The sequence below is a fragment of the Pezoporus flaviventris genome, unplaced genomic scaffold (genome assembly GCF_033815535.1).
Source record: "Pezoporus flaviventris isolate CSIRO_AGI_PZ_B2104156 unplaced genomic scaffold, CSIRO_AGI_Pfla_v1 ptg000080l, whole genome shotgun sequence".
NCBI classification, from domain to species: Eukaryota; Metazoa; Chordata; class Aves; order Psittaciformes; family Psittacidae; genus Pezoporus; species Pezoporus flaviventris.
This window is the reverse complement of record NW_026892628.1, coordinates 257,543-275,763: the sequence shown is the minus strand read 5'-3', so window position 1 is coordinate 275,763 and position 18,221 is coordinate 257,543. Positions and strand designations below refer to the sequence as shown.

Genomic DNA, 18,221 nt, shown 5'->3' with positions numbered 1-18,221 from the left:
CGGCACACACAGCACAGGGACACAGCACACACAGCTCGGGGACACAGCACAGGGGCACGGCACAGGGACACAGCATGCACAGCTAGGCCAGGACACAGCAGCACTGGTGCGTCCGAGAGTGGTGAAACTGGAGGGGGAGAAAACTCCTTGTAGTTATTGACCAGCACTCAGAAAGGACCAAGCATGGAGTGAAAAGCATATTTGCCACCCTTTCCCATCTCACCCCACCCTGTCCCTGTCCCAGGTCGGGTCTGTGCTGAGCAGCCGGGTGGGTGTTTGGCTGCAGAGCCCAAATTCCCGAGCTCAGCACAGGAATTGTCCTGGGTACCTCCCTGTCCAGAGCATGCACGAGAGGAGAACAGCAGCGCCTGGTCCAGCAGCTCCAGAGGACTCCAGGCACGGGCCCCATGGTTCCCCCACGCGAAGGACGTGGAGGCACAAGCAGAGAGCAGCAGAGCCGCCGCAGCCGGGTTATCTCCAGCCCCAGGGGACAAAACAAACGCAAACTAAACCTTTACCCAGAGCCGAACAGGGCCCCGGATCCGCGCAGCCGGCGGGGAGCGGGCGCTGCCGGGGGGTCCCGGTGGGTCCCTGCTGCAGTGTCTGTGGCGAGGGGCCGGTTGTGCCTCGGACTCCTGCAGCAGCGGGGCGGGAGCCGGGGGCAGGTTCAGGCCGTCGGGGAGGGAACCTTGGAGTGTCGGGGGCCGCGTCCATAACCCCTTCCCTCCCGCACACCCCGGTTAACCCCCGGCGCCCCGTATTGCAGGCGCTGAGCCTGGGGGAGCGGAGAGATGGATCCGGTTGATGGGATATGTGTCGTCAGGTGTGGGGCCGCGCTGCTTCCTCATTCCCTGGCACAAAAGCTGCTTTGTCCCGCTGGGCACCTGGACAGGTTTGTCCCACAGGGATTTCCCCACTTTGGGCTGAGCCCTGGGGATAAGCCTGCGGCTGGGACTGGGCATGAGCCCCAGTGTGGGAACAGAGCCACCACAGGGCATCACTGAGCACTGAGGCAGAGGAGAGTCCCTGGTCCCCAGGGTTTGACCCCAGCTGGTGGCCTTGTCCCCAGCCTGTGTCCCCAGGGGCACCCTTCCCCCCTCACCCGTGGCTTTGCCTCCTTGCTGAGCTGGTTAGAGCAGCAGAAAAGGGAAAAACAACGAGTGGTTGCTGCTGGGCCCGGCCACATCCGTCAGTGGGTACGTGCACAGCACGGGGATCAGTCATGCACCAGCCCCATGGTGACCCGAAAGGCACAACAGCACCAGCAGCACCATGGGGCTGGGCTGACGGGGCCACTACTGGGGTGAAGGGGCTGAGCCCATCTCAGTGGGGCTCAGTGGGGCAGGGAGGGTTCCAGCAATGGGGTGCAGTGGGTGGCAGGAAGCACCTAGCCCCTTACTCTGCACAGTGGGGTGGGACAGGATGGGGCCCTGGCAGAGCACTGCCCACCCCTGTGGTACCCACAGCACCAGATGCTGTGGCAGGACCAGCAAGGAGCTGGGTCCATTGGGGTGCCCAGTGGGGTGCCCAGCACCAAGTGGGGTGCCCCACTCCCTGCCCCTTCACCCCCCGGCTGGTCCCTACAAGCTCGGGTGGCTCCTTTCTGCCTTGCACCCCAAACTGCCCCCCCCCTTTCCAGGAAGCCGCCTGTGAGGAGGCTGTGGGCAGGAAGGAAGTCACCAAGGGGAGTTTTGACTCTCTCCTTTCCTCATAGGCTCTGAGCAGCAGCTTACACAGCCCCAGAACCCCGGCCAGGACCCTGATCCAGGAATCCTGACTGCAGAACCCCAATCCAGGAGCCCTGATCCAGTGGCACAGCCCAGAGCCAGACCCATTCCTCAGGGCCAGAGCACTCGGGAGCAGGTACCGTTCCAGCCCAGGGGGCTTCATGAGGTCCATCCAGCCCGGCTGATCACAGAGATGAAGCTGAGTCCTCTCTGTCCATTCCTGGGACCGATTCAGGGCATGGGAACAAAGACAGCAGCAGGGGGTGGTGGGTTTATACCCATGCCTGCAAAACAGTTTGCGTGCCTCAGTTTCCCCTTCATCCTCACCAGGACAGGCTGACCCCAGCAATGGAGGTGCTGCGGGTGCGGTGGTTGGGTTTGATTCCAGGGAGGATGCAAAGGGAAATTTATGGGGAAGGGGGTGAGGTTCACAGCTGAGCTCCCCCTGTTGTTGTAGCCTCCACCATGGCCCCGCTGGGTGAGGAGACCCCCCTGATCGGGGAGCGCTCCTGCAGCCTCTCCTCAACTGAGACTGGCACCCTCCAAGTGTACCTGTACCACCGGGTGCCCCCTGGCGCTGCTGGTGTCCTCACTTTCACCTTCGGCGAGTACACGGCCGAGGAGCTCTGTGTGCACGCTGCCAGAGCCTGCGGTGAGAATCAGCCCCAGTGCCGCGGGTACCAGCTGTGCCTATCGGCTCCTGATGCCGTGGGTGCCGGATGTACCTGTCCCCTGGGAGGGTCACGGCACTCTTCTTGTCCCCAGGTGTGCTGCCCATTTACCACCCGCTCTTCTCCCTGGCCACTGAGGACCTGAGCTGCTGGTTCCCTCCCAACCACCTCTTCAATGTCGATGAGTCCTGCAGCCAGGTCGTGGTATACAGGATCAGGTACAGCCCCAGCATGGCTCCCTGGGGAGTCTCTGAAGACTGATAGAGGTTATGCACTGTGGGAGATGTGGTGCTGAGGCCTCCTCTGCTCTCTCCATCAGGTTCTTGTTCCCCAGCTGGTGTGGGCTGGGGCAGTCCCACCGTTTCCAGCTGCTGAACGACCGGGCCAGCCCTGTCCTGGACTACCCCGTCATTGATTACCTTTTTGCCCAGGTGAGCCCTTTCAGGCTGGCATCCCTGTCCCCAGCACCAGGGACCACAGGTGAAGTCCCATGTGGCATCTCAGGGGTGTGATACGTGTTAACCTCGAGGCGGCAATACCCTTTACTGCCCAGAGCCATGCCACCCTCCTCCTCTTCCTCCTCCTCCAGCACCCACCACAATGCCTGTGGGACATGGGTCCTCCTCCTCAGCTCAGCTGGAGCATCCCACACTGAGTCTGGGGCACCCCAGGTTGCTGATATGGGGGTCACAGTGTTCCCTGTGGGGGGGGGGTGCATGCCCCAGGACAGAGCCAGCTCCTGGGCAGCAGCAGGAAACCAGAGCCTGGAGCAGGATGTGATGTGCCTGGGGTACCTCAAGTGTAGGGTGCAGGGGGCTGGCACAAGGAACCCCTCGAGCTCCTTGCCCTCCCCAGTCCCGCAGTGACTTTATCGGGGGCCGCATGGCCATGGTGCTGAGCCTGCCCCAGCAGGAGGAGTGCCTGGGCCTGGCTGTGCTGGACATGCTGCGCATCTCCAAGGAGAAGCACCAGAGTCCCAGCGAGGTCTTCAGCCATGTCAGGTGAGTTGGGAGCTGTGGGGACAGCCCAGAACCCGTGACAACAGCCCAGCACTCATGGTTACAGCCTGGAACCATTGGGACAGCCTGGAACCCATGGGAAGAGCACAGCACCCATGGGGACAGAGCAGCACCCATTGGGACAGCCTGGCACCCACCACTGCCTCACCACCCCATCCCTGCAGCTACAAGTCCTGCATCCCGGTGCCGCTGCGGTGCCAGATCCAACAGCATAGCTTCCTCACCCGCAAGCGCATCCGGCACCGCTTCAGCAAATCCCTGCGGAAGCTCGGGGGCTGCCAGACTGATGGGTGCTGCCTGAAGCTCAAGTACCTGCTGGACCTGGAGCGGCTGCAGCGGCGCTGGGCTGAGGAGAGCTTCCTTGTGCGCACTAGCGGCTCTGCCACAGACATCACCATCCATGTGGCCGGTGAAAACGGCATCTTCTGGAGCTGCAGCGGCTCCGAGGTGCGGGTGGAACTGTGCTGGGTGGTGGGATGAGGGTGGGAATGTGGAGTCAGTGCTGGTTGTGTCCCTCAGAGCCGACAGCACTTCTGTGACTTCCCCGACATCGCCGACATCAGCATCAAGCAGGCGAGTGGGGACGGGGTCGCTGTGGAGAACCGCGTTGTCACCCTCACCAAGACAGACAACCGGGTGCTGGTGAGCTGGGGGTGGGGTCTGGGGGATCCCCATGGAGCAGGGGCTGGGGGTGCCGTGGGGCTGACACCCAGCCCTGCTGCAGGAGGTGGAGTTCCCCTCTTTGCGGGACGCATGCTCCTTCGTGACCCTCATCGACGGCTACTACCGACTGACGGCCGATGCCCACCACTACTTCTGCAAAGAGGTGGCCCCCCCCCGGCTCCTGGAGGACCTGGAGAACCAGTGCCATGGGCCCATCAGGTGGGTGCCGAGACTCCTCCTTTGTTCACCCTAACCCACGGGTGGTGGAGGGAGGGGGAAGAAATCACTTGTGTTGGAGACACCGGTCCTCATCCTGCTCACTTCCGGGTGATGCTGGGCCCACTGCAGTGCCATGGTGGAGGGCTGAGCAATGTGGGGGGTCCTTTTGCAGCTCCGAGTTCGCTGTGAACAAGCTGAAGATGGCCGGGAGCCATCCGGGGCTGTTCCTGCTACGCCGCAGCCCACAGGACTTTGACAGCCTCCTGCTGACCGTGTGCACCGAGGTGAGACCAGCATCGGTACTGGCACCAGTGCGGACCTGCGGCAGCTGCTGTGGGACTTGGGGGGCTGCTGCGGGTCCCCGTGCCGCTGAGCCAGGCTCTCCCCCTGCAGACACTCTCCGGCCGGGACTACAAGCGCTGCCTGATCCGCAGGGACAAGGACGGGAGCTGGGGGCTCTCGGGGATGCCGCGGCGGTTCTGCAGCCTGCGGGAGCTGCTGGGCACCTATAGGCACTGTGGGCTGCAGGCGGAGGGTGCCCCCATGAGCCTGGCTGCCTGCTGCCCCCCCCAGCCCAGAGGTGACCGGGCATGATGTCACTGCATGGGTTGTGTGATGCCACGTGGCTGTGTGTCACCACTGTGGTCTCTAGGAGCAGGCTACATGATGTCATCAAATGACATCACAGAGGGGTGTTGGATGGCGTCACAGAGCAGTCATCATAGAACTGGTTGTCTGACATCACAGGGCAGGCTGCATGATGTCACAGAATGTCATAGAGTGGGGCTCTGTGATGGCAGAAGATGAGCTGTGTGACATCACAGGGTGGACTGTGACATCATGGAGTGGGCTGTGATGTCACAGGGCGGGCTGTGACATCACAGGGCAGACTGTGTGAGGTCACAGTGTGTCACGGCCGTTCCCCTCCCCCCAGAAAAGTCGAACCTGCTGATCGTGCGGAGCAGCTGCCCCCACCCCCCCAGCTCCCCCTGCGCTCCCCACCGCAGCCTCAACCAAATGATGTTCCACAAGATCGACCCCCAGAGCCTTGTTCAGGTACGGAGGGGGGCCATGAGGCAATGGTGGGATGGAGCACACGGGCACGGACCCCCATTACACCAGTGTCCCCTGCTCCTGCAGGGCGAGAGCCTGGGGCAGGGCTCCTTCACCCACATCTACAAGGGCATCAAGCGGGACCAGGGGGAGGACGGGTGCCACCAGACCACGGTGGTGCTCAAGGTGATGGACAGCAGCCACCATAACTGCTCTGAGGTGAGGAAGCAGCAGCCCCAGCACCCAGCACTGGGACAGGTCCCCATGGCCCTCCCTGAGCTAGTCTCTCTCCTCTCCCATCCAGTCCTTCCTGGAGGCCGCCAGCATCATGAGCCAGCTCTCCCACAAACATCTGGTCCTGCTGCACGGCGTCAGCCTTGGGAAGGACAGTGAGTGCTGGGGTGATGCGCAGGAGCCATGGGATGTGAATGTGCTGGACCTGACTGTTCTGTCCCCCCTAGGTATCATGGTGCAGGAGTACGTCAGGTATGGACCGCTGGATCTCTACCTGAAGAAGAATCAAGGTGAGGGCAAGGTGACGACGAGCTGGAAGCTGCAGGTGGCCAAGCAGCTGGCGTATGCCCTCAACTACCTGGTGAGCTGCATTCACGTGTCCTGCAGCTCCTGTGGGCCAACTTCCCACAGCTCTCCCAAGTCCTTATCCCATGGCTGTCCCACATCTTTATCCCATGGCTCTCCCATGTCCTTATCTAATGGCTTTCCTATGTCCTTATCCCATGGCTTTCCTGTGTCCTTATCCCATGGCTCTCCTGTTTCCTTATCCCATGGCTCCCATACATCTATGTCCCATAGCCCTCATGGACCCACATCCCAAAGCTCCCATGCATCCATGTCCTACAACACCCATGCATCCATGTCCCATAGCCACCATGCATCCGTGTCCTGCAGCACCCATGCATCCATGTCCCACAGCACCTATGCATCTGTGTCCAAAAGCTCCCATGCATCCATGTCCAGCAGCTCCCATGCATCCATGTCCTGCAGCTCCAGCACATTCGTGTCCCATAGCTCCTGTGCATCTGCATCCTTCAGCATCCATGAAACCATGTCCCATAGGTCCTAAACACCCATGTGCATCGACATCCCCACAGTTCCCACACATCCCCATTGGGTCACCCTGGTTGGACCAGCTCAGCCTCATGCATGGGGCTGCCCCATGGGCTGGGGCTGCACTGATGATCCTGATCCTTCTCCCCTCCACAGGAGGACAAGAAAATCACGCACGGCAACATCTCAGCTAAGAAGGTGCTGCTGACGCGGGAGGGGGATGTGGCCAGCGGCAGCCTCCCCTTCATAAAACTCAATGACCCTGGAGTCAGCGTCTCCATCCTGACCAAGGACAGTAAGTGCTGGGGCTGGGGGTGCCAGACCTCCCCCGGTAGGTGCTAAGCAGGGCCCCTGTTCGCAGTGCTGGTGGAGCGCATCCCCTGGCTGGCCCCCGAGTGCCTCCGGGACCCCAAGAGCCTGGCTCTGCCCGCGGACAAGTGGAGCTTCGGGGCGACCCTCTGGGAGATCTTCAGTGGTGGGAACATGCCCGTGAGCCTGCTGGAGCCCCAGAAGGTGAGGCTGCCCTGTCCCTCCATCCCAACCCTTCTGCACCATCCCACTGCATCCTGATCCTCCTCTACCATCCTGCTGCCTCCTGAAAATCTTGCACCATCCTGCTGCATCCTGATTCTCTTGCACCATCCTGCTGCATTCTGACCCTCCTGCCCCATCCCACAGCATCCTGGCACTTCTGCACCCCATCCTGCTGCATCTTAACCCTCCTGCCCCATTCCACTGCATCCTGACTCTCCTGCCCCATCCTCCTGCCCCATCCTGCTGCATCCCAACCCTCCTGCCAGATCCCGCTGTGCCTGGGCTCTGCTCACTCACCCACTGCCCATCCCACCCTGGGATTTCTCTGCTGAAAGAGGCTCTGGTCACCCCAGAGAAGGGGCATCATTGGGGCGACGGGCAGCCATGGCAACCATGGCAACCAGTGCTGGGGTCTTGCAGGGCTCTCCCCATCCTCAGGGTGTGTTGAGGTGGTTGTGGGTCCAGTGCTGCAGGCACCAGCAGTAACCAAGCCCCAGCCTGACATCCCTCACCCTTTGAGTGACCATAGAGCCATGGAATGGTTTGGGTTGGAAAGGACCTTAAGACCATCTGGTTCCTGGGCAGTGTGAGGGGTTTGCACAGCCCAGTGAGGGACTGTTTGCGGGGGTCACAGGGCCGGGCACCTCATAACCAGCCTGAGCCTTATCTCCCCCCCCTGCAGAAGCTGGATTTCTATGCGAGTAACCTCCAGCTCCCTGCACCCAAGTGGACTGAGCTGGCCACGCTCATCGCGCAGTGCATGGACTATGAGCCCTGGTGCCGGCCCTGCTTCCGTGCCCTCATACGCGACCTCAACAGCCTCATTACCTCCGGTGAGCCCATGACATGGGGAAGGGGGGTAATGGAGTTTGAACACCCTGGGGCCCTCACACCCGCCTCCCCCAGACTATGAACTGCTCTCGGACCTGTCCCCTGCTGATGCGGTGCTGCGGGACAGCTTCTGGGGGTGCGAGCCCCTTGCCATGTGCCAGGACCCCGCATGCTTTGAGGAGCGGCACCTCAAGTACATCTCACTGCTGGGCAAGGTGAGTGGGGGCAGAGGGAGCCCCAGAATTAGGGCATGAGTTGCACCCCCTCCACACCCTTCCTTACCGGCATGTGGGGCATGAAACATCCTCTGCTTTGCCCTGTGAAGCTGAGTAGTTTGTGCCCTGTGTGGCATATGGAAGGGCACTGGGAAGATGATGGGGACCCCCATCATCAAGGAACCCCAGCATCCCATATCCCCACCAGGGTAACTTTGGGAGCGTGGAGCTGTGCCGCTATGACCCTCTGGGTGACAGCACGGGTGAGCTGGTGGCTGTGAAGAAGCTGCAGCAGGATTCGGCCAAGGAGCTGAGGGACTTTGAGAAGGAAATCCAGATTCTGCACTCGCTGCAGCACGACTTCATCGTCCAGTACCGGGGGCTCTGCTACAGCCGGGGTGAGAGCATAGGGCAGGGAGTGGGCAGGGATGCTTTCCCTGCATCCCAGCTGGAGTGTGATGGATGTGGCTGCAGGATGCCGCAGGCTGCGGCTGGTGATGGAATACCTGCCCAACGGCTGCCTGCGGGACTACCTGCAGAAGAACCAGCCCCGCCTGGACCACAGGGCCCTGCTCCTCTACGCCTGGCAGATCTGCAAGGTGGGACCATGGGGATCAAAGGGGTCCCACTCTGCCCTGTGGGGTGGGGACAGATGGGGATGAAGAGATTGTAGTCCCTGGGTTGCTGTGAGCGGCTGCATCTTGGGCAGGGCATGGAGTACTTGGGCGCGCAGCGTTGTGTGCACAGGGACCTGGCCAGCAGGAACATCCTTGTGGAGAGTGAAACCCATGTCAAGATTGGGGACTTCGGGCTGGCCAAGCTGCTGCCAAAGGACAAGGACTATTACGTGGTGCGGGAGCCCGGCCAGAGCCCCATTTTCTGGTGAGGTGCCGCTGGAGGGAAGCTGTGGTGCTGGTCCCTCAGCAATCGGTGCTCAGTATCCTCCCCGTGGCAGGTATGCACCCGAGTCCCTGTCGGACAATGTCTTCTCTCAAGCATCCGACATCTGGAGCTTTGGGGTCCTCCTCTATGAGCTCTTCACCTACAGCAACAAGATCAGGAGCCCCTCAGAGGTGAAAGCCTGACCCTGGACCTGTTGCCTTTGGTATAAGCCCTGTGCCCATGGGTATCCCCCTGCCCACAGGAGTTCCTCCGCATGATGGGCACTGAGAAGACGGCGCAGATCATCTGCCACTTGCTGGAGCTCCTCAAGGACAACAGGTGCCTCCCGGCACCATGTGGCTGTCCTGAGGCGGTGAGAGCCCTGCCCTGGCTGGTGGGGACTCCGGGCGGGGGGGGGCACCACCGTGCTGCACCTGATGGAACCATCCCTTGTGTGCCCCCCCAGGTCTACGCACTGATGCTGACTTGCTGGGCCTTCACCCCCAGTGCCAGACCCACCTTTGGAGAGCTGGTCCCCAGGATTGAGGTGCTGCGGGATGGACGGAGCAAACTCTGAGGGAAGTGACCCCAGTTCCCCCCATCCCTCCCCAGCACCAGGCGCACAGCATGTGGATGCTTCACTTGGCTTTACTGGCTACAGGGACACGCTCCCCATCACCCTCCCCATGTAGTGCCACTCTGGCTCCCCCTTTTTCCCCCTCTTCTGCCTGTCACTAACTCCACCACAGTGGGATTTGGGGTTCTAGTAAAGTTTGGTTTGTTTGCTTTCCATCCAGTTCTTCAGGGCTCCTCTGGACATGGGACGGAAGATTTGGGGTGAAATCAGGCAGAAATGGGGCCAGGGGCAAGACGGTTTCACTTGGCAGTGCCCAGGATGGGAACTGGAGCTCAGCATCACACTGGCCTCACAGTGAAGAGAGGGGTCCCCCCTTGTGGTCCTGGGTGTCCGGGTTTGCTGTGAGCAACCCTAACCCTCAGAGAAGAAGCCTCAGGACAGGGGTCCCCTGGGCAGCACATGGAGACCCCAACAAGAGCTCATCAGCACCAAACAGTGGTGGGAGCACTGGTGTGGACCCTGCTGCACTGCAAGGAGCTTGAGCCCCTGGAGAACTCCCCAAGAGCCCACTGGTACCTTGCTGCAGAGGCAGCTTGGGGCCATTCACACCCTGCACCTCTCCTGGAGCTGGGAGCACTGAGCCCCAGAGGCACAGGGATGTTCTGCAGGTATTCAGTTCCTGCTGGGTACAGTCCGTCCATCCATCCATCCATCCATCCATCCATCCATCACTCCATCCATCCATCCATCCATCCATCCATCCATCCATCCATCCATCCATCCTCCATCCATCATCCATCCATCCATCCATCCATCCATCCATCCATCCATCCATCCATCCTCCATCCATCACTCCATCCATCCATCCATCCATCCATCCATCCATCCATCCATCCATCCATCCATCCATCCATCACTCCGTCCACCCACCCCTCCATCCATCACTCCCTCCATCCACCAGCTGCAGGTTGGGCAGGAGCACCCCTGGGTGCAAGGACAGGGTTCAGTCAAGTGCTGCTCGTTCCATGCCTCAATTTCCCTCATCCCTGGAGCCCCATTCCCATGGAGCAGCCTGGAGGCCATGGGGTCGGGCACTGGGGCACAACACAGGCAGGTGCCAATGGGGTGGGGGGAGAGGAGGAGGGGTGGGGATTAGAAAATTAAATGTTTAATAAAAGAGCAGCACAGGGGAGGGTGGAGGGGATGTGGTGACATCCATGGACCAGGGGGGGCAGAGGGAGATAAGGGCAGCTCCCACATGGCAGCAACCCCTCCCCAACCAGCCTTCATCCAGTGTTTCACACACAACCAAGGGGTAACCCCAGAGGGAGTCAGTTTAGATCCCTATGGAGAAAAGGGAGTGAGAGGCAGCTGCAAGGGCTGGGGGCGTGTATCCAGCACAGGGATGGTCACTGGCTAGGGCTCAAACTGCACCCTCTTGAGCTGGGCATCCCTATGGGACACTGCTATAGGGTATTGCACAATGGAGCTTCAGGTGTTAGGGAGGGGAACCCATGAACCCCAGGGCCATAGAGAACAGGGAAGGGGCCCCTGTGCACCAAAGAAAAGGGACCCCATGCACCCAATAGAGTGGCAAAAGGACCCCATCCACCTTGGGAAAGGGACCCCGTGCACCCTGAAGCCATGAGGAGCAGGGAAGGGACCCTTGTGCACCCTAGGAAAGGGGCCCCCATGCAAGCCAAAGAGTGGGGAATAGACCCTGTTCTCTCCAAGGAAGGGACTCCATGTACCTAGGGGCCACAGCGGATGAAGAGAGGGCCCTAACTCCGCCTCATGGCCCTCTTCTAGCTCTACCCTGTAGCAAACCTCTTCTTGACCAGTGACATGCGGCTTAGCACTCGCCAGCTCCACCTCGACACCTGACAGTGTGCTGCCCTCACTGCTGAACTGTGCCGCCATGGTACATGGGTTTTTTGGGGTTCGAAGTAGGACTGAGTATCCTTGGAAGTTGGGAGATGGAGCGATGAGGAGCTGGGCGCTGGGATGCTACCATGGCAGAGCTCCTCAGGGGGCCTCTATGGGGTCTCAACCATGCAATGAGTTTTGTCTTGTCTCAGACCTGTTCTTAAGTTGAGACCCTAGGCGGGGGGGACACAGAATTAAGGGTAATGGGAGCAACTCCTGCAAACACTGTCACTCAGCTGGTTGTGGGGGGGGGAGCCACGGACGCGATGCCCTCGCTCAGCCTCAACCCCGACCCTTGGTAGGTCCATGCCGAGGGGCTGGAGGACTCCCTCCTGGGAGGTGCTGGAAAGGAGGATGAGGAGGAGGAAGCTGAGTTGGAGGAAGGATGGGGCTGGTCCCTGCCAGGGCTGCGGGTCCTGACCCATGGCAGCGGCTCCCTGAAGGGGTCAGGCGAGGGGGTTTGTCAGGTTGCTGTGCGGCTGCTTCATCCCAGGGCCCCCGCGCTGAGACTCCCCACAGCCCCTCGGTGCCAGGGATGGCAACCGCCAGCGGGGGGAGTTCTGGGAGGCTGCCCTGCTTGAGGAAGGGGCTTTGCAGCATAGCCGGCTGCAGCATTCAAGGCCTGGAGTCCAGGGAGAGTCCAGGTGAGGGGTGCGATGGAGAGTCCAGCCCCGAGTCCTCCACATTCTCCAGGGACGAGGAGGAGAAGGGCGAGGATGAGGAGGTGAGGACAAAGGTGCAGGGGGCTGTGGGGAGACCCCTCCACAGTGTCAGCACCAGAGAATCCAAATGCTGGGGTCTACCATATCGCACCGAGACAATACTCACCAGGTAATTAGTCCGCTTCAAAAGCCACCTCCAGCTGGATCCCGGAGAGAGCAGCGGAGATTACTGCGGCTGAGGGCTTTCCCAAAGTCACTGCATCCTCCACAGAGCGGGCGGTCTCAGCTCCCACTCGGACCCTCTTCCCCAGGAGAAGGGATTGGGGATGGCACATGGGGCGCATCACCCCACAGCACCCCGCTCCCACCCTCCGGTGCATGCAAACCTGCACTGCCGGGAGCCCGGCACCTCTTCCATCTTCTTCCACCTCTTGGAAGCCCTGGGAGCAGGGAAGAGGAAGGCTTTGCCCGGAGCTGTCACCCAGCACGGTGCGCAGAGCGCGAGTGTCCTGCCCTTGCTCCCACAGCTGAAGAGCCAGGACAGAAACTGCTGCTGTAACTGTCCTGCACGAGGTGAGCTGCACAACAGTGCCTTCTGCATTGCTCTTGCTCCTGGCTTTCCCACATAAAAGTCCACTTGCGTGCAGCCTACATGAAGCCCAACCCTGGCTGTCCTGCAGCACACAGTACAGGACAGGAACATCTGGCCCCTGTTCCAACAACTGAGCCAGGACAGAAAGCTGTTGCTGAGCCTTTTCTGCACACAGTGAGCTCCGTGATAGTGCCACCTGCATTGCTCTAGCTTGTTGCTTTCCCACCTAAAAGTCCATTTGAGTCCAATTTGAGTCCATTTGAGTCTCCAGGGTCCACTCCTGGCCATCCTGCAGCACAGTGAGCAGAGCACGAATGTCCAACCCTTGCTCTCACAGCCAATGGGGCTGGTTCTTCAAGGTAATGAACAAATCAGAGCAAATTGACCTCAGTTGGATGTAGTTGTCAGGTAATTCATGAAAGTCTTTTGTACATGTGTAAGCACAGAGGTTCATCAAAGGGTCGAGTGAAGAAGACTAGTGAAGACCACCAGAGACCCCCTCAACAACCACCCAGCAAGGAAGTGTATGCCTGATTAAATTGCAAATATTGTAATTCCAGGAAATGCAGTGAACGAATTGGTGGCCCCCATGTGGCTCAGTCTTTAATCCAGTATTGTAGCAAATAACAAAACATGACAGACCGGCTACCGGGAATCCTACGGAACTGGTCAGCTCTGCTCGAGAACCTATTTATAACTTAAATTGCATTATCTGGTTACGAATGAACTGTGCCCTTGATCTGTTAGCCAAGCAGGCCAGGAAAATGTGGACAGCAAAATTTAAACATTGCATGGTTCTCGACTACCTGCGAGCCATGGAAGGGAGGGCTTGTGGCAAACTAAATTATTCAGTTGTTTTTGAAAATTTATAATGGTTAAGTAGCAAACCGAATCACATCCGGAATTTGAAAATTGGCTCATGTTCCTGGAAAGGATGTGAGTTTGACCCTTTTTCCTGGCTTCCTGGAGGTCTGTGGGTTAAACAAATTTATTCTGTTTCTTACATGGCTTTTTCAATGATTTTTATTTTTACCTTGTATTATCTTGTCCCATTCAATTAATTTGGAGTGTTGTAACAAATGTGCAATTTGTAGCTACTGCCTCTCCTGGTGGAACTAAGGAAATCAGATTAGTATGTCCACAGAAACCACTGGTTGTAGAAATAGTTTAAACTACTGCTCTTTTCATTTCTTGGCCTCTTTTGCACTATCTCTTTTCTAAAACCACCAGTATCCAGAACAATCTTTGAGACACTGAGTGGTGTGAGACATCATTGGTCTGAGAAGCTGAGCTGAGCTGGAAATCCATCTTTTGTTTCAGAGATGGGTGGGAGGAGTTGATATAAGACTCCAATATCCATTGCATATGAGGAGCTGAACTGGGACTCCACCATCCGTTGCCTGAGGGATAGAATCATAGAATAGTTAAGGTTCAAAAGGACCTTAAGATCATCCAGTTCCAACCCCCCTGTTATGGGCAGTGACATCTCCCACTAAACCATGCCACCCCAGGCTCTGTCCAACCTGGCCTTGAACACCACCAGGGATGGAGCATTCACAACTTCCTTGGGCAACCCATTCCAGTGCCTCACCATCCTCACAGTAAAGAACTTCCTTGTTATGCCCAAACTAAACTTCCCCTGTTTAAGTTTTAACCCATTAACCCTTGTCCTATCACTATAGTTCCTAATGAAGTGTCCCTCCCCAGCATCCTTATAGGCCCCCTTCAGATACTAGAAGGCTGCTAAGAGGTCTCCACGCAGCCTTCTCTTCTCCAGGCTGAACAGGCCCAACTTTCTCATACGTACCCTGATCTCTCCAGTGCCCTGATCATCCTCATGGCCCTGCTATGGACTTGTTCCAGCAGTTCCATGTCCTTTTTATATTGACGACACCAGAACTGTACACAATACTGCAAGCGACGTGTCATGAGGGCAGAGTAGAGGGACAGGATCACCTCCTTCGACCTGCTGGTCACACTCGTTTTGATGAAGCCCAGGATACAGTTGGCTTTTTTGGGCTGTGAGTGCACACTGAAGCCAGCTCATGTTAAGTTTCTCATTGACAAACACCCCCAAGTCCTTCTCCTTGGGCTGCTCTGAATCTCTTCTTTGCCCAACCTGTAGATGTGCCTGGGATTGCTCCAACCCAAGTGTAGGACCTTGCACTTGGCATGGTTAAACTTCATAAGGTTGGCATCTGCCCACCTCATGAGTGTGTCAAAGTCTCTCTGGATGGCATTCCTTCCCTCCAGCCTGTCAACCGAGCCACACAGCTTGGTGTCATCATCAAACTTGCTGAGGGCGCACTCAGTCTCACTGTCCATGTCACCGACAAAGACATTGAACAAGACTGTTCCCGACACTGATCCCTGAGGGACATCATTCGTTACTGGTCTCCAGCTGCACACTGAGCCATTGACCACAACTCTTTGCGTGTGGCCATCCAGCCAGTTCTTTATCCACTGAGTGCTCCACCTATCAAATTGATGTCTCTCCAATTTAGAGACAAGGATGTCGTGTGAGATAGTGTCAAACACACAGTTCCAGGTAGATGACATCAACTGCTCTGCCCCTGTCCATCAGTTCTGTAGCCCCATCATAGGGATTTCCCCTTAGTGAAGCCATGCTGGCTGTCACCAAGCACTTTGTTGATTTTCATGTGCCTTAGCATGCTTTCCAGGAGAATCTGCTCCAAGATACTACAAGGCACAGAGGTGAGACTGACTGGTCTGTAGTTCCCTGGGTCATCCATTTTCCCTTTCTTCAAAATGCAGGTTATATTACCTTTTTTCCAGTCATCAGGAGCTTCACCTGACTGCCATGTTATTTCAATCATGAAAAGTGAGTGGGAAAGAGCTGGGATAAGACTCTTCTGTTCATTACCTTGAGGACTGGGGTGAGGAATTGCTAACCATTATCCCATAAATTGCTGCAGACAGCCTGTGTGTGTGCAGACACATGCAGTTGTAGAGCTGCGTGCAAGTCCAGGGAAACTGGTCCACTAGGAATACGTAATAAATGACATGAAGAACTGCGGTACTCCCCCTCAACTCATTTTAGAATGGGGAAAATGTAATCACGAAGGCAAATCTCCAGGGAGCCATTGCCATGGGGCTGACTTCAGAGAACACTTCCCTGAGGACACTGTCCTCCAAAGACTACTACGGACCCTGAGGGACACCCTCTATGAGACATCGCCATGGGAAGCAGCAGAGAAGCTGTGGTGGATGTCATTGCCCACAGTCCCCAAGGCCCCAGAGGGCAGCACCTGGCCCAGCATGGAGCTGTGTGGTGGAAACACATTGGTGACAGTCCACAGCTTCTGGAACACCCAGGGGTTGAAGAGGCAGCCACATGGAGCCCTCTGAAGCCCTGCATGGGTGACTGAGACCATGAGCTGGGGGGATCCTCCAGGAACACCCACTGAGCTGGCCCCACTGTTGATATCCTCTGGCTCTGTGCCAGGCACATGGAGAGCTTGTGGCCAGGGCACTCCCCATGGGGTGAGCTGCTGTGCTGTGGGATGATGTTGAAAATCAGGAAAGGTCTTGCTTCCAGGAGGTGGAACGAGAGAGATGGCACCAAGCCTTTGAGAACTTGTCTGGAAAGGGGAGCTGCTGGGCATGAATCAGCCAGATCAGGTGAGGGACACCAACTCCTTGCCCTATCTGCGGAGGGGACAGGGGATGTGGGGATTCCGGGAGTACCTGGGGTTCGGGATGCTGAAGGTGTGGAAGGTGCTGGGTGCCAGAGCAGAGAGGAGTGCCATACCTGCTGGTGGTGCCTGAGGGACTGGGGGTGCCCAGGCTGTGGGGAAGGGCTGCTCCTGCCCGGGCAGTCTGCACGGGTTGGCTGAGCCTGAAAGAGAGGCATGAGCCATGGCCAGAGGTCACCTCCACTCTTGCCCAGAAGAGCATCCCCTAGGTGCGGGGTCGGTCCCTGCAAGACTGTAAGTGCTGGGGGCCCTGAAGACTGAACTACCTGTGACATGTGACAGGGCACCAGCAACCGACAAAGTCAAACAAATCCTATTGTAGCCAAATATGTCACCTTCTTTCTGCAGTGACCATCATTCATGTGCTTTTCATTGTTAATACTGTAACTCTTCCTGTTTGTTAAGCAATTTATCTCCTAGCACTTGACCGATAGGTTTAAATGCATGTGTGTAATTCCGTGTAGAGACGTTTCTGAACCTTGAGAACTGCATGCAAACTTCACTTGTAAGGAAAGGTTAAGCATTACCCTCAGTGCTTTTCCGACTATGTACAAACTGCTGTTAAAACAGGAATTGCTGGTACTTTTTGCAAATTCAGCTAGGTGATTTCCCTCAGCCTATGCAGGGTATTGCACAACTTACTCAGCAGCTCTGCTTGTGGCAGAATAATATATCAGAGAAGGTTGCATACCAGAGTTCGAGGCATCATAACCCTAACAAGCAATAAATTAGTTTAGGTGCCTAAAAACACAAGATTGTGAACACAGTATTGCTAAAGCCCCTCAGCACTGACTGAGATGGGAAGAATTCTTGGTTTGGGGATTTGCTCCTTGTAGCATTCTCTTCTTGATGCATTCATGGCTTCATCTGAAGAACATAACCAGCAGTGACTGAAGGCTGGACCTTCTGCCACAGAGCCAGACCCTTTTCTGCCTCACTTACATTCTTGTCTGAACAGCAACCCAGCTTCCTGTTTTTGCGGTTTAAGCCCAGCCACGCAGTCTCCCTCTCACTCACCCCGTAAGTCCATCTGAGCCACTTCAATCTTAGCAGCTTTATCCACCTGTTGGTTGTTCTGGTGTTCCTCAGTGGCCTGACTCTTGGGTGCATGAGCATCTACATGATGTACCTTCACCACCAGGTTCTGCACCTGGTCAGCGATATCTTGCCACAGTGCAGCAGCCCAGATGGGTTTACCCCTGCATTGCCAGTTGCTCTGCTTCCATTGCTGCAACCACCCCCACAGGGCATTTGCCACCATCCATGAGTCAGTATAGAAATAAAGTACTGGCCGCTTTTCTTGTTCAGCAATGCCCAAGGCCAGCTGGATGGCTTTCACCTCGGCAAACTGACTCGATTCACCCTCTCCTTCAGTGGTTTCTGCAACTTGTCCAGGACTCCATACAGCTGCCTTCCATCTCCGATGCTTTCCCACAATACGTCAGGACCCATCAGTAAACAAGGCATACTGCTTTTCACTTTCTGACAGTTTATTATATGGTGAGGCCTCTTCAGCACCCATCACCTCCTCCTCTGGTGACATTCCAAAATCTTTGACAGTCCATGATGACTTCATTAGAATTCCTGGACAACTGGGATTTCCTGTTCGAGCTTGTTGTGTAATTATTGCAGCCCACTTACTCCATGTAGCATTGGTTGCATGTTGTATAGAGGAGACGTTGCCTTGGAACATCCAGTGAGCGCAGGCAACTGGGGTGCCAGGAAGAGCTATGCTTTAGTGCCAATCACTTCTGAAGCAGCTCAAACCCCTTCATAGACTGCCAGTATCTCTTTTTCAGTTGAGGTACAACTGGCCTCAGATCCTGTGTATCCCTGTCGTGGTTTAAGCCCAGCTGTAAATCAGAA

General features: G+C 57.2%; 1 protein-coding gene across 1 annotated transcript; it reads left to right on the top strand.

The window, feature by feature from the left end:
• Positions 1-1,292: 1,292 nt before the first annotated feature.
• Positions 1,293-9,674, top strand: JAK3 (Janus kinase 3). Its single transcript, XM_061474611.1, has 24 exons — positions 1,293-1,863; positions 2,185-2,379; positions 2,493-2,616; positions 2,718-2,829; positions 3,254-3,399; positions 3,582-3,864; positions 3,937-4,059; positions 4,142-4,299; positions 4,472-4,583; positions 4,693-4,879; positions 5,234-5,355; positions 5,440-5,571; positions 5,657-5,741; positions 5,814-5,947; positions 6,577-6,715; positions 6,782-6,933; positions 7,637-7,787; positions 7,861-8,000; positions 8,209-8,398; positions 8,475-8,599; positions 8,710-8,882; positions 8,956-9,073; positions 9,145-9,255; positions 9,349-9,674. The coding sequence occupies exons 2-24, from the start codon at positions 2,193-2,195 to the stop codon at positions 9,457-9,459; spliced, it is 3,315 nt and encodes a 1,104-aa protein (XP_061330595.1). The 5' UTR covers positions 1,293-1,863; positions 2,185-2,192; the 3' UTR covers positions 9,460-9,674.
• Positions 9,675-18,221: the final 8,547 nt, after the last annotated feature.

Bases quoted from the DNA above. Each gene is read 5' to 3' on its own strand.
- JAK3 (XM_061474611.1), top strand. From the start codon at position 2,193: ATGGCCCCGCTGGGTGAGGAGACCCCCCTGATCGGGGAGCGCTCCTGC. The intron at 2,380-2,492 runs GTGAGAATCAGC...TCTTGTCCCCAG, and splicing joins GCACGCTGCCAGAGCCTGCG to GTGTGCTGCCCATTTACCAC. The intron at 6,934-7,636 runs GTGAGGCTGCCC...CCCCCCCTGCAG, and splicing joins GCCTGCTGGAGCCCCAGAAG to AAGCTGGATTTCTATGCGAG.